General features: G+C 55.1%; 1 protein-coding gene across 1 annotated transcript in view; it reads left to right on the forward strand.

The window, feature by feature from the left end:
- The first annotated feature begins 1087 nt into the window (after nucleotides 1–1087).
- LOC111154854 (cilia and flagella associated protein 74) overlaps nucleotides 1088–12025 on the forward strand; it is a 61075-nt gene continuing 50137 nt past the window's right edge. The window contains 7 exon segments of the mRNA XM_022514790.1: nucleotides 1088–1192; nucleotides 1195–1323; nucleotides 1325–1420; nucleotides 1422–1565; nucleotides 1567–1789; nucleotides 1792–1931; nucleotides 10960–11092. Coding sequence (XP_022370498.1) covers nucleotides 1088–1192; nucleotides 1195–1323; nucleotides 1325–1420; nucleotides 1422–1565; nucleotides 1567–1789; nucleotides 1792–1931; nucleotides 10960–11092 — 970 coding nt within the window.

Genomic DNA, 12025 nt, shown 5'->3' on the forward strand with positions numbered 1-12025 from the left:
TCCCAGGACCCTGAGATCATGACCTGAGCCCAAGGCAGACGCTTAACCCACTGAGCTACCTAGGCGCCCCAGAAGTAATTTTTTTGTTATTTACATATTTACTTATTTTTAGAGAGAGTGTGCAAGCAGAAGGGCAGAAGGGCAGAGGGAGACGGAGAATTCTAAGCCGGCTTCACGTGCAGCGCAGAGCTGGACAGAGTTCAATCGCACAACCCTGAGATCATGACCTGAGCTGAAATCAAGAGTCTGAGGCTTAACTGAATGAGCCACCCAGTGCCCCAGAAATACATTTTTTAAGTTCTATTAATTCATACTAATATTTCCCATTGGCACCCAAGATTACAGTTTTAACTTATTTTACATTCCTATCTCTTCTCCCAAAGTTAAAATGTTGGTTCCTAATATTCCCATACCACCTATTTCCTGTATCTCCCTTCATGCACTTCCGGAAGGGCGACGGTAATACCGTTACTAAGGCCAGGACCACTGCAAACAACCCGAGCGTTCTTTGGAGCTCTTTTTGCCCTTACTAGTTAAGTACGATCAAATTGTTGGGTTTTAAAGTCAGTTGAATTCTTTTCTGTAAGGTTAATACCTGACATACAGTTAGGTTCATTTGTTTCATTTTGTTTCCAATTTTTAGGAATTGACTTGTTTTTGGCATTGCGGTCACACAGTTCCATAGCCAAAGGGACAAGCACATTCAGAGAAATGTCATTTCCGCGCGGAGCTCGCCTTTCTGACCCTGGCTGGTAACTGTTTCTCCGTGACCCCCAGGAAGTACATGTACCTGGATGTTCTTAGCGCCTCTGCCCCTTCTTAGTAAGACACACCCCGTTGCACCACTTTTTTCCCTTCACAGTAGGTTTTGAAGATCACTCCATGGGGAGACAGGACAGTCCTCCCGTCTTCACAGCGGCTCGGCTGGGGCTCTGCAGCCCTCCGCCAGCCTCCGCTTCTGCCGTGGACAGTGCACGGAGGGTTGTGGATACGCAAAGGCCAGCGGGCAAGCCGGGGAGGAAGCAGCCTGGTCGAGGGCGTGCGGCGGGAGGACTGCGATTTCTGTTAGGGGAGCGACCGTGGGCTGATGGGGCGCCGCGGTTCTGCTCCTCGGGCCCAGCCTTCAGAGCGCAGAGACCCGCACCGCGCGACCCGGCGATGACCGCGGACGCGCGCGGGGCCGCGGCTAACGCGCGCGGTTCCCGCCTCCGCGGCGCTGTGCGCAGGGCTCGGCGGCCACCCCGGTGGACGGTTTCGCGCGCGAAACCAAGCACTTCCCGGACTCGCTGCGGCCCCGGGAGGCACCTCGAGGTCGGGTGCAGCGGCGCGCGGCGCTCGGCGAGGGCTGGGCTGCGCCGCACTCACTCCCGGGTCCCCGCCGGGCCTGGCCCGAGAGGCCCTCGCCGCACCCCCACGTCTGAGCTGCAGATACGCGCTCCGGCCGGGCGGGTCGTCTCACGACAGAGCGGGGCAGGGGACCGCGGGCAGGGCTGGGGAGGGGGACGCGCGGCTCGGCGCGGCCCGCACGTGGAGCCCGCAGTCCCAGCCTACGACGCCCGCGGGAAAGCCCCCGTCTGCGCGAGCACGACACTCGCTGGGTGGACAACCAACCTGCCCCGGGCCTGCTTGGGCCAAACCCCCAGCCACGGCCCCGCGCGCTCCCGCGTCCACCCAGCCGCGGGATCCGCTGCGGGACCCTCCACGGGCCGCCCGCGCCCCGGCCGCACTGCGCCTGCGCGGGGGCGCCCCGGACCGCACCATCGCCCGAGCAGGGGTGCGCGCGGCGGGCGAGCCCCACCCCGGCCCGTGGAGCCGCCCGTCGCCATGGAGTCGCCCGTTGCCATGGAGCCGCCCGCCGCCCTCGACGCCGCGGCCCAGGTCTGCGAGCGCCGGCGGAGGAGCCTCTGCGACCCCCGGCGGGCCACAGAGAGGTGGGTCCGTTCGCCCCGGAGTCCGGGTTCGGCCGGGCAGGCACCTGCGGCGGCGGGTCTCGCCCCCGGTGGTTTTCGCGGAGTCCCCGACCCTGGGGCTGGTCCCCCCGACTTTGCGGGCCTCACTGGGGTCGCGGCGCCGCAGTGCCAGCCCTGAGCAGAGCTGGGGGCACCCCGGCTGGGGAGCCCAGCGGAGGAAGGGAGCCCCGAGTCCTCCCCCTGGGCTTTTCTTTATTCTTTAAGTTTACTTTTTAAAATATATTATTTATTTATTTATTCATGAGAAAGAGAGAACGAGCGGGGGGAGGGGCGGAGGGAGAAGCAGACTCCCCGCTGGGCAGGGAACCCCATGCGGGGCTCGATCCGGCGACTCTGGGATCATGAGCTGACCCGAATAGACGCTTAACCGGCTGAGCACCCCCCCCCAGGCGCCCCTATTGGGTTTTTCAAAGGGAGCCCCGTTTGGGCAGTGGAGGGGCTCCTGCTGTGTTTCCCACCAGCTGCTGGTCCTCTCCTCGCACCCTTCCCTGCACGTCCGCGCTGAGCCAGGCGCTGCGCCAGGTACGGAGTCCGCACCGCCCAGCTGGGCCGCCAGGTGCCCGGAGTTCCCTCACAGGTGCTCTGGGCAGGTGGACGTGCGCGCCCGCGCACCCGGCGCAGACTGGTTTTAAAGTGAACATCAGGAAAAAATTACATACACACACACACACACACACACACGCATGCATGCATACATATATACATACATGCACACATATATACATGCATATAGACACACATACACATACATATACACGTACATACATAAAGTGAACGTCAGTAGCAACTACCCAGGTCAAGAAATAAAACCATGTCCACAGGGTAAGTCAATCTGCCCTTCCCTTCCCGCAGACAGACCTCACTCACCCCCAAGACCCGGACTGGCTGTTGTGATTCTCATTTCCTGGCTTTTCTTCAGGTGCACCCCCCTGTGTACGCATTCCTAAGCACCATAATTAAGTTTCACTGACTTTGGAATATCATATAAATGGAATAATACTATATATATTCTTCTTTAATTTTTGAAACAACCCCAAGTTTACATAAAAGTTGCAAGTTCAGCCCCCAAATTGTCTTTTCCTGAGCCATTTGAGAAGTCACTTACGGGATGGTTTCTGACCGAGCCACACTGTGCAGGGCGTTCTCCCACATGACCTCAGAAGGGCCATCAAAGTCAGGACACTCACGGACGTGTCACCACCACCGTTAAGCACCTTTTGACAGCTGACCCCAGAAAGCCACGAAAGGGAAAGGATCCTATCTGGGATCACACGTTGCGCTCCGCAGTCCTTGTGTGTCTGCCGCCTCCCCGGCGTTTTTGGGCGTTCAGGATGCAGCCTTTGACGGCTGCAGGCCAGTCTGCAGAAGCTCTTTGATGTGGGCTTGTCTGATGTTTCCCCGGATGAGGTTTGCATCATGCGTCCTTGGCAGGAGAGTCACAGGACTTACGTGCCACTTTCTGCCCATTCCGGCCTGTGGGGCAGCTCACGGTGGGCCATGTCACGTTACCGGGGACTTTTACCTTGATCGCCGGATTAACGTGCTGTCTGCCGACGTCTGCCGTTCCCTATGTGATTTACACGTGTGGTGTCAGGAGATACGTTGAAGCTATGTGGCCGTGTCATCCCTCTGAGGCTGGAGCTGGGTGGCTCCCAGTGACACCCCCCGCCCGCCCGGCCAGGGCTCTGATGTCCTCTGCGGGGCAGCCTCCTCCTGCTCCCCCCTGACATCCAGCTCGGGGCCACAACTGCCCCAAGCCGGCACCCCCCTCAGCACCCCTGTCTAGGCCACCATGGATCCTGCTTCTCCTGCCAAATCCGGGGCACCTTTTGCACCTTCTTCCCTGGCTGTCGTGTTAAAGGGGGCGCTGCAGCATGGCGCCGCATGGTGGATCATTCGCGCTACCCCAGAGCACCCAGAGGAGGACCCATGTACCTGCGACTGTCCTGCTGCGGGATTCTGGACTCTCTGCTGTTCCCAGCCTTGCTGCTCTGGGGGGTCCTGCTGTGTCCCGAAGCCGGAGCGTGTGATGAGTTGAACTGTGTTTCTTCAAGGAGAAAACATCATGGGTTGAAGCCCTAATCCCTAGGATCTCGGAATATGGCCTTCTTTGGAAATAGGGACATTGGGGATGTCATTCATTGTGATGAGGTCCTACGACAGGTGTCTTTATAAAAAGGAGGTATTTGGACGTAGATCTGGGCCCCTGGAGAACACCATGTGGAGGCTGGAGTTAGCCCACCCCAAGCCAGGGCACTGTCAGAACCTTGGAGAGGCCTGGAACACACGCTCTCCCAGCACTTCAGGGGGACCACGGCGCTGCCATCACCACGATGGCAGGTCCCTGTCCTCCGCAAGTGTGAGAGAATACGTTTCCATCGCCTGGAGACACCTCATGTTGCGCTGATGGTGGCATTCCCAGGACAGTAATGCAGCATCTCCACGTGTCTGTAGGGCGTACACCCAGGAGCAGAGCCCGGAGTCAGAGAGAATGGAAGCAAAATCGGGCCCCCAAAGGCGACCATGACCTCATCCTCGGAACTTGGGAATATGTTAGACGATGTGGCAGGGGAATTCAGCTTGTTCAGCGGGGTCTGAGCTGGGGACAGGATCCCAGATTATCCAGGTGTCCTCAGGAGTGGGACAGGGAGGCAGGAGAGGGAAGAGAGTCAGGGAGCCCAGGGGGGACAGTAGCTCACACTGCTGGCTTTGAAGATGGTCGAATGGGGCCTTGAGCCGAGGAGTGTGGGGGACCTCCAGAAAGGAACGCGGCCCTGCTACACCTGGATTTCAACGCAGCGAGACTCACTGCAGACTCTGACCACCTGAATCCCAGCATGATTAGTCTGTTAAGTCGCTGGGTTGGCAGTAACTTGTTACAGCAGCAATGGGAAAGTGATACAAAGGAATATGCTTTTTCACTTCACTTTTCTAAAAAAAGATTTTATTTATTTGAGGAGAGGGGCTGACTCCCCGCTAATCAGGGAGTCCAACATGGGGTTTCATCCCAGGACCCCGGGATCATGACCTGAGCTGAGGGCAGATGCTTCACCGACTGAGAATTACAAATGAGGCTGGGCAATGTGTGTTTATCGCCGACAAATAGCTTATCCAAAGCGGGATCCTGTTGAGAGCTACGGGGAACCGCGTGAACCACGGCGGGAGGCAGGCAGGACTCGGGGCCTCTGACACACAGGAGTGTGGCTGCCCTGCACCGGCCAGGGCGTGCTTGAGGGTGAAGGGCCCTGCTGACATGCTGCCCCTTTGCCGCCAGCCGCACCTTCGCGGGCCCGTGCATCGTCCTTACATGTTCCTGACGGCAGAGCTTTTGGGCCATGTGTCAAATTTGTCTTCTGGTTTGTAACTTTTCTTCAACACTCCTTTGGGCATTCTCCGAACAAAAGTTTTCAATTTAAATGTACACGACCCCGCGCCAGCTTCTCCTCTCGTGGCTGATGTTCGCAGTGCCGTGTGCCCCCAGCTTCCACTGTGGCCCAGGTCAGCTGTTCCCGCCTGCGACTTGCATCCGCAGGGAACTGAGTCCCGGGGGGGAAGGCCCGGCCGTTGGGCTCGTGACCGAGGTGGGCGCCCTTGCCTGCTGGTGGCCCGCGCGCTCCGGCTGGGTGTGGGGCGGTCGTGAATCTGTAGAGCAGTTTGGAAAGAACTGGCAGTACCTGAACACTCATTCATTTATGCCGACTTTGTTCTTTTTTTTGCACTTTTACTGTGGAAAAGTGCGATCTCGGGAAGGCAGAGAAGGGGCGACCCAGACTCGCAGGCCCGGTCCCCTTGGGTGCCTCCCGCTCCACACTGCTGGCCGGGGGAGGCTAGAGAGCAGCCGAGGTGGGGTGTTTCCACCCGTAACTAGCGCTCTCCCAGTGAAGACTCCCTTTTGGCATAACTACAAAATCGTTATCAATCCCAACAAAATTAACCTGAATTTCTTGATAAAATCGAACACCAGTCTGCCTTCACTTCACAACGTCTGGAAAATAAGTCTTCTGCAGCTGCTTTCTGGAATCCGGGGGCAAACAGGAACCCCGCACCGCAAGTGACCAACTTGTCTCTTTTGGTTTAAAGCGGCCACCCTGTCCCTCTTTTCCGCCTTGACATCCATTTGCTGAAGTTTCTGGATCATTTGTTCCGTTTCTGTATGCTGGAGGCCTCCTTTAATGTCAGCCTCCAGTGTCTTCTCCGGAGAGGATCTGCACGTCTTTTGTTGTGTCCAGTTTTACGTACCTCGTATTTCTTGGTATAATTCAAAACACACGGCATCTCTTCCAAACCTCGTTCCCCTCCATTCTGAAGAACAGGAATATATTTGGTTTTTATGACTGGACTTAGGTCGAACGACATCGCTAAATCGTCTCGGTTTATTAATGCCGGATGTCTGCGTGCCCGGTGGATTGCTCCGCACACGGTCGTGGGATCTGAGAACTTTTCCACTTCGAGCTCCTTGTGTTCCTTCCAGGGGGTTCTGGCTGGGAGCCCCAGCGGCGCTGAGTGGAAGCAAACGTCCTTGTTTTGTTCTCAGTCCTGTGGCTTTTTGTGCTTAGAACTCATGACGTTTCCTGCAAACGGCCTTTCCCACGTTAAAGAAATCAGCGTCCAGTAGAAGATTGCGAAGCGGGATGTTGAATTTTATCAGTACTTCCTCACATCAGTCAAGTCGATCATGTAAGTCCCTTCCTTCCGTCTGTCACCCACAGTGAGTTAACCTGATTCTAACGGGAAATCAGGCCCTGGGGTACCGAGGTTGCGTCCATGCGCTGCTGCGGGAATCAGGCAGGGGATGCTCCCCCCCGTTCCCCTTTCATTGTCCGGCTTTGGTGAAAAAGGTGACATGAGCTCCGGGAAGTAAGTCAGGGAGTGGGCTTCTGCCCCTGCTTCCCAGAAGCAGTGTGCATGCCTCGCAGGTTTCCCAGAAGTTGGCAGGGCGGCCTCTGCGCCCCGAGCCCCCTTCAAGGGACCGTCTATCTACTGAGTTTCTTTTACGCTCGTGGGATTCTTTAACATTTTTCTTTTCTTCAAACCATTTTGATTACTACTATTTTTCTAATAACTTGTCCATTGTCTAAATTTTCACATTTATTGGCATAAAGTTGTTGATTGACTTTTTTTACTTTGTAATGTTTTATATTTGTCAGTTTTGCAGATCTTTAAAAAATCCAAACTTCCTGTTTTCAGGGGCCTCTCTCTCACATTTGTTTTCATCGTGCAGATTTCTAATCTTTGTCATCTTCTTTCTTGCACTTTCTTTGGGTTTCTCTGGCAGGTCTTTGCTCACCGCTTCAACTGGACGTGGAGCCCGTTCGCCATTCGCCTTTCTGCGACAGACGCTGTGGGGCCGCAGGTCGGCGGGGCTCCAGCTGTGTGGCCGGTCCCTGGGCTCTCCTGTCCTGTAACTCATTGCACCGTTTCCACGACGGTTTTTCCCTGGACCCTGGGTCATTTAGAAGTTTGTTTCTTGGGGGCACCTGGGTGGCTCACTCAGTTAAGCCTCCAACCGTTGATCTCTGCTCCAAGCTTGATCTCAGGGTCACGGGATCGAGCCCTGCACTGGGCTCCACGCTCAGTGGGGAGTCTGCTTGGGACTCTCTCTTTGTCTCCCCCTGCCCCTTCCCTGCCCACACCCTCACTCTCTCTCTCCTTTGCTCTCTTTCTAAAATAAATAAATCTTAAAAAAAAAAAGTATGTTTCCTAGTAGTTCTCTATTGCTTACTGATTTGGGCCGATGAATTTTGGCCAGAGAACAAGTTTTTAGGATCATCTTTATTGAGGAGTAACTGGCGTGCAATATTGTGTTCATTTCAGGGGGCACCACAGTGATTTGAGATGCACCTGCCTTGTGAAAGCGTTACCCTGATGCGTCCTGTCCCCATCTGTCACCATACAAAGTCATCACGACATGATTGACTGTGTTCCCTACTCCGTACAAAGCTGTGTACCCTTCCAGGCCTTCGAAATTGACTGACACCTGTTTTGGGCCCAAGACACGGCTTTCGTAAATGTTCTGCGTTCGCTGTAGGGGACCCTGAAATCCTGCGGCTGCCAGGTTCCGGGTGTCTGTCGGCTCAGTTTGCTAATGACGTTGTCCAAGTGCACATCGTTGACAGCTTGTCTCTCCTGGTTTTGTTAGAGAGTGTGTTACAGTGGCCCACGAGAGTTGTATCTTGACCTTTTCCTCGTTCCATCCACCTGTGCTCCACTTGCTTTGTGACCAGTTAGTGGGTGCACGTGGGCTTCTGGAAGCTGAACATCAGGTGCGGACGTCTGCGTGGCTGTTGCTGCTTTTCGCCTCCAGGATTCCGTGTGTTTCTAGATAACTCCGCCAGCCTTCTCTTCACAGTTCCTGGCCAGCGCGTCTCTCTGAATTATAAAGCCCGGGGCCCCCTCAGGCTTGTGTTCTAGATGTCTCTTCGGTAGTGTACAGTTAGATTTTTTGGTCGTTGTTATTGTTCTTTTCATCTAATTTAAAAGAGACTTTTTATTTAACATTGGCCATTTAACCTGTGTATATGCTTGCCTTCACTTAGATTTTGACCTGAAGGTTTCTTATTTTCTAGTCAACTCTTCGAGCTTCTTAAGACAATTAAAGTACAATTTCACCCAGCGTTTCTGCTTGTTTTCCATGCGATGGCTGGGACGTGGGCGGCCATGCAGCCAGAAGCAGGGAAGGCGCTGCGAGCTGCTTGTTCAGCACATCTGAGCAAACCTCTGTTTCAGACCCTACCCCACCCCCACTTCATCGGCGCCCAGTTCTGGGGCCTTTCACCGGTGGGTGCTGTGCCCCAGGGGCGTCGTGTGTCAAGTTTTCCCCCGGAAGGTCAGTCCGCACCCCTGCCAGCCGGGCCAATAACATCCTCATGCCTCCCAGCTTCTGTTTTGTTCAAACGATGTCTCCTCCCGTTGACCTGTTCCTTATGGACTCGTGTGTTGGGAAAACTGAATCCTTCTGCTGTGGTTTTAGTGAGAATTTAAGAGGGGCCAAAGGCCGCCCCCTAGAAGTGCCCTTTTTAACTGGACATTCAGAGTGTGTGTGGTTGACGGGCACCTGGCTGGCTCAGTCCGCGGAGCGGTGACTTTCTTTCTTCCTTTTTTAGAGAGAGGGAGAGAGGGCTTGGGGAAGGGCAGAGAGAGAGAGAGAGAGAGAGAGAGAATCTTAAGCTGAGACCATGCCCGGCGCAGAGCCAGACGTGGGCTTGACCTCACCACCCTGCGATCATGACCTGAACCAAAGTCAGGAATCGGAGGCTTGACCAACTGCACCCCCCGGGCGCCCCACGACTCTTGATGTCTGGACTGTGAATTCAAGCCGCACGTCGGATGTATGCATCACTTACAAACAAAATATTGAAGAAAAAGTGTATAAAAAGCGCTATGATGTAGTCGTTTTCCGTGAAACTGTGATGGTCCACCTCTGCTCAGACACTCATTCCCCGGGGGGGGGGCAGTCACACTCCGTTGCCATGAGCACATGGAGGTCATGGCCATGAAGCAGAACAGATGCCTCCACTTTGTGCAGACCTTCCAAGAGCTCTGCCGTTCGCCGACCAGTAGGTCAACAGATTTTATCAAACGGGAGGAACATTGTTGGCGTTTTACAAGATCCCTTAAAATTCTGCCTCTCAGAAGGGAAACGCATGATTGTTTGTGGCATTTCAAAAAATGGATTACTAGCCCTGACTTACTCATGATTTGTCCAGGAAACATTATTAAGCTTTGAAAATACTTTTCAGTTAATTATTCTGAAGCAATTATTAAGCAGTGAGAAAGAAATTCGTCTATAATTTTAGCATCTCCTACATAAGATCAACATTTAAAATCAACGTTCCCTATCAAGTTCTACACAGACGAGCTCCGAGCGTTCCTCAAATGATGAAGTGTAATGAATATTCTGAAATTTCCTAAGAATTACTTTTGAGGGGCACCTGGGTGGCTCAGTCAGTTAAGCCTCTGTGTTCGGCTCAGGTCATGATCCCAGGGTCCTGGGATCGAGTCTCGCATCCGGCTCCCGCTGAACGCGGAGTCTGCCTCGCCCTCTCCCTCTGCTGCCCCCCTGCTCGTGCTCTCTCTCTCTCAAATAAATAAATAAGACCCTAAAAGTAAAGACTCGCTCTTGAGCCGCGCCGTAACGTACACCCACGCTCCACCGCGCGTCCTGCACGTGCGCTGGGGTGAGTGTTGATCACCGCATCCCCCGGGGAAGCGCCTCTGCGGCAGGACCTGGGACGTCGCGGGCCACCGCGGTGCTCCCGCCCCCGCCGCATCCCCTGCCTTAACCCGGAACCTCTCCCCGACGACAAACAGTGGAGCCCGCACTTGGGTCTGCTCGTTCTCTTTCGTGTCCGGCTCCTTTGCCCGCCGCCGTGTGTCTGAGATGCAGCCACGTGCGCGTGTGGCCCCGCGTCATCCGTCCGGTGACAGCGGCGCAGTGCGGGACGCTGGGTTGGGTCCGGTGCGGGCTGCGCGCGGGCGGCGCCCTGATGCTCGGTGCGGGACTTGCTTCGGGCCGCGTCCCCGCCGGCCCCGGGCGCGCACCTGGAGAAGCGTTTCTGCGTCCCGCGGTGCGTCCGGGTCATTCCGGTTGCGACTCGGTGTTTGGATCTTGGATTTGGGGCACCGTGTGCGGCGGCGTGTCCCTGTGGTTTTTCTCCTCACTCGCCGGCGACTACCGCGGCCGCGCGCCGCCGCCCGGCCTCGCTGGCCCTTCCCGCGCCTTCCCCGAGCGCGTCTGTCCTAAGACTTCTGTGCCCTCCGGCCGGCCTGGGCGCTGTAAACCGCTGAGCCTTCGGGGCTCTTCACGTAGCCTGGTTGTGAGACCGCGGGCGAGTTTGTGCGCCGCGAGCGCCTTTCCCGAGCCTCCGGCTTATGCATTTTCTTAATGTCTTTTTGTAGGAGAAATTGATAATTCTTAGGAAATCCGGTATTTATGGTTTTTTTAAAACTATGACCTTATTCATCTGTAACTGTAATAATTTGTTTGTAGCTAAAATTTCCGCTTCCCGAGATGGAAGAAGACGCTGTCCCGGCCCCGCGGAAGCCGCGTCCGGGCGGCGGCGGGCGGGCGGGAGGCGCCGGGGAGATGTTCCCCGGCGGCAGCGGTTTCCGCAGCAGCGAAGGTGAGCGATGCGCTTCCCGCTCTCCCTTCGTTCCTCGTCTTCAGGGAGACCACATCGTCTTAGCTTATACGTTTTTTCCCAGAGAGGGAGCTTACATTTTTCTGTCTTTAGTTGAAAGAAAGTAAACCGTGGCTGAGAATCTTGAAAGGAGCAAACATAGTGTTCCGGTTCGAACATCTCTGTGGAGAACTGGGACGCCATTTCCATCCCAGTCCTTTGACTATGACCTGTTTTTGCTTTCTTTCCCGGAAAGCTGTTAGATTCCAAAAAATCGCTGATAATCTCACATTTTTCTAAGACATGCTTTGATTTGGGCTAGCGCTAGGCATCAGGCAGGACAATCCAACCCGGACTAAGTTCCTCGGTCCCCCTTCTCACCCCAGCATGGCTCCTTTCTCAGTGCTGAAGTGAGACGTAATGAGGCATGCCGATGTGAGGTGAGGCTATGTGACATATGGTGAGGTGAGGCAAGGTAAGGCGGTATGAGGTATGATGAGGTGAGGTGAGGTGAGGTGAGGTGAGGTGATCAAGTGAGATGTGTCGAGGTGTGATGTGGTGAGGTGAGGTGATGTGTGGTGAGGTAGAATGAGATGAAGCGAGGTGAGTTATGGCATTGTGAGGTGTGGTAAAGTAAGGAGTGATGAGGAAGCCAGGCTGATGGGAGGTGTGGTGAGGTTAGCAAGGCGAAGTGAGATAATGAGGTGCAGTGTGGCGTGGTATGGTGATATGAACTGAGGTGAGATGTGGTGTGGTGAGGTGAGGGGGCTTGAGGTGAGGTGACCTGTGGTGACATGAGGTGAGGAATGGTTTGTGGTGTTGTGAGGGCTAGTGATGTTTGGTGAGGTGAAGTGAGGTGTGGTGATGTGAGGTTTGGTGAGGTGAGGTGAAGTGTGGAGTGCAGTATGGCGACATGAGGTGAGGTGAGGTGAGACT

Source organism: Enhydra lutris, unplaced genomic scaffold (genome assembly GCF_002288905.1).
Source record: "Enhydra lutris kenyoni isolate GAN:26980312 unplaced genomic scaffold, ASM228890v2 scaffoldscaffold38, whole genome shotgun sequence".
In the NCBI taxonomy this organism is placed as follows: domain Eukaryota; kingdom Metazoa; phylum Chordata; class Mammalia; order Carnivora; family Mustelidae; genus Enhydra; species Enhydra lutris.